The 2938-nt window shown below is 61.8% G+C and overlaps 1 protein-coding gene across 1 annotated transcript in view; it reads left to right on the plus strand.

Moving 5' to 3' along the window:
• Positions 1-2938, plus strand: part of IQGAP3 (IQ motif containing GTPase activating protein 3) — a 17256-nt gene that overhangs the window by 4278 nt on the left and 10040 nt on the right. The window contains 8 exon segments of the mRNA XM_009320486.1: positions 7-108; positions 404-481; positions 703-779; positions 960-1027; positions 1298-1411; positions 1779-1957; positions 2269-2356; positions 2638-2801. Coding sequence (XP_009318761.1) covers positions 7-108; positions 404-481; positions 703-779; positions 960-1027; positions 1298-1411; positions 1779-1957; positions 2269-2356; positions 2638-2801 — 870 coding nt within the window.

Consider the following 2938-nt stretch of genomic DNA (forward strand, 5'->3'; position numbering starts at 1 on the left):
GAAGAGAGCCTGTGCAATGGGGTCGTCCTGGCCAAGATGGGCCACCGCTTTGCCCCCGCCGTGGTCCCTCTGAAGAAGATCTACGACCGTGAGCAAACGCGGTACAAGGTAAGGCTGCGGCACTGGGGGGCGGTGCGTTCCCTGGGACGTACCCCAAAACTTGCAGGGACCTTTCCATTGCTGGTGAATGCAAAGTGAGGAGGGACGTACTGATTGCAATTGTTAAGGGACAATTTAATAGAGCAGGGCTGCAGACGGGGTCTCTGAGCTGCGCTGCCCTGGGGGTCACAGGCTTTGCCTCTGTCTTTACCTCGTGCCCTGGCTGGGTGGGTTTGGGGGAGAGGGGACCCCCAGGCATGGGAGAAGGCGGAGTTCAGCCTGACCCTGGCTTCCTCTCTTCCAGGCAGCCGGGCTTCACTTTCGGCACACAGATAACATCAACTACTGGCGCGATGCCATGAGCCACCTGGGGCTTCCCTCGGTAATGTCCCCCCTCCGCTCTCCCCGGGCCAAGGGACGTGCTGGCCTTTGCCCTTGTGGCAGCACCGGGGCTGCACGCGCTGCCGGCTCGGCTCATTCGGGGGAGTGCTGGCATTGCAGGAGGGCTTCGTCTCTGTCCCCCCACCCTTGGTCACCATCTCCCCCTGCCGTGGACCACCTCGGTGGCATCTCCACCTGAGCTGTCTCTTGTCTTGTTGGCAGATCTTCCACCCGGAGACCACCGACATCTATGACAAGAAGAACATGCCCCGGGTGGTCTACTGCATCCATGCGCTCAGGTGGGTGTCCCTGGTCTGGCCCCGGGGCCAAAACTGTTGTCGTGGTTTGTGTTTGGGCTCACGAACCCTTCGGTGGCATCACCCCCAGGGCTGGGGCGACAGCCTCGGGTGTTGCAGAAGCATCGGGAGGGAGAAGCAAGTGACTGCAGGGTCATGGTGTGTGTCTGCTTCGTCTTTCAGCTTGTACCTCTTCAAGCTGGGGCTGGCTCCTCAGATCCAGGACTTGTACGGGAAAGTGGACTTCACGGGTACGGTGCCGCATGGGGATACCTGGGCTGGGGGCTGGTGAGGAGGGTTTGACAACAATGGTCTCAGATCCCTGCAGCGGGAGGGATGTGGAGAATGAAGACCTTGGGCAAGCTTTTCCAAAGTTGCCTTGGTGATGCTTACCCCAGTGTGGGTGTCTTCTGCACCCCTCTGGTTTGGCAGGGGAACGGGGGGCTCTGCTGGCTGCCCCCACTCCAGTGCTGGACCACGGTGCTGGTACTGAGTGGTGATGCCTCTGTGCTCTGTTCCAGAGGAGGAGATCAACAACATGAAGCGGGAGCTGGAGAAGTACGGCCTGCAGCTGCCTGCCTTCAGCAAGATTGGAGGCATTTTGGCCAACGAGCTGTCGGTGGATGAAGCAGCAGGTAATGGGTGCCCGCGAAGGGTGCTGCACGTCAGCCTGTAGCAGGATCTCGGCTCAGCCCCCAAACACCAAACCTGGAGCCAGCAAACAGAGATGCTCTGAGAGATGCTCTCCTTCAGACCCATGCATGGCTGCAAGGGCCGGCACAGCCCCTTCCCAGCCAGCAGCACCTGGGGTTTTGCATTAGCTTGCTGTAGAGGCACCAAGACTTCCCAGGCGCTGGAGCCTGCAGCTTGCTCTTTGAGAAGGGGGGGTTCCCACCATCGTGCATGGCACGGCTTGTCCCACTGCGTGCAGGGATATAGTGGATGGTCTGTCGCGGCCCTCCGTGCCCCGTCTCACCTGCCTCCTTCCCGCTTCGCCTCCAGTCCACGCCGCGGTGCTGGCAATCAACGAAGCGGTGGATCGGGGGGTGGCGGCGCAGACAATGGTGGCCCTCCGCAACCCCAGCGCAATGCTTCTCAACCTGCGCGAGGTGCTGGCGGGCGCCTACCAGGAGGTGCTCCACCAGGCGAAGCTGGAGAAGGGCAGCAACGCCAGGAACAGGGTGAGGAGGGCACAGGGGGTCCCGGGGGGGCTGGGAGAGGAGCAGCCCCTTGGCTGATGTGCTGGTGGGTGCTTCCAGCCGGAGGGGTCCCTCTCGGTCAGAGGCCGTCCCCATGCTTAGTGGGTGAAACGCAGCCTGGGAGCCCTTGTGCTGATCAGAAGATGGGGGGGAAAGTGGTGGGGAAATGATTCCTCTTTGGGGGACCAGGGTTTGGGGTTGGGAAACGAGCCCAGGCATGTGCAGGGGACCCCTGCTGCATGCTGTTGGGGTGTGCTTGGGTGGAAAGCTCAGGGTGGGGAGTCCCTTTCCAGTACCTGCAGGTGATCCCTGAGGGAGAGGACATCTACGACCGGTGTCTGACCCAGGCTGAAATCCAAGGGAATGTCAACAAAGTGAACGGTGAGCAAAGCTGTGGCTTCCCTCCTGGGGGTTCTCCAGAGCTTATCGGTGGGACCCCAGGCCGCAGGGGACAGCCTGCCCAGGGTGGTGGGCATAGCAGGAAGGAGCTGTCTGCTCAGGCCAGCTTCAGACCCGGCGGGGAGCAGAGCTGGGTGTGCATTTCCAAGAAGAAATTAAAATCATCGGTATGCAGGCTTCAGCTGGAGCTCCCTTTTCTCCCTGGAGCTGTGGGATGATTCACCTACTTACTTTCTCTGGGTGTAAACTGGCCTCTCTCCTAGTGCACGGAGCTCTGGAGGAGGTGGACGATGCCCTGGAGAGACAGGACGCGCCGGCGCTGTACCGTGCACTGCAGGACCCCGTCCTGGCCTTGCGCTGCCTCCAGCGGGACAACCTCGACCGCTACTTGGAGCAGCTCAGCATGGACCGGGAGCAGAAGGCGCTGGTAGGGGCTGGCGGGAGCCTGCGGGTGCGGGGTACCTGTGCTGGGGTGGCACCTCAGGACTGCAGTGGTCCCCAGGAGGAGGGGGGTCCCCCCGGGGCAGGAGGTCGCTCTGCAGATCAGCAGCTTTCTGCAAGGGG

Source organism: Pygoscelis adeliae, unplaced genomic scaffold, assembly GCF_000699105.1.
Source record: "Pygoscelis adeliae isolate BGI_AS28 unplaced genomic scaffold, ASM69910v1 Scaffold153, whole genome shotgun sequence".
NCBI classification, from domain to species: domain Eukaryota; kingdom Metazoa; phylum Chordata; class Aves; order Sphenisciformes; family Spheniscidae; genus Pygoscelis; species Pygoscelis adeliae.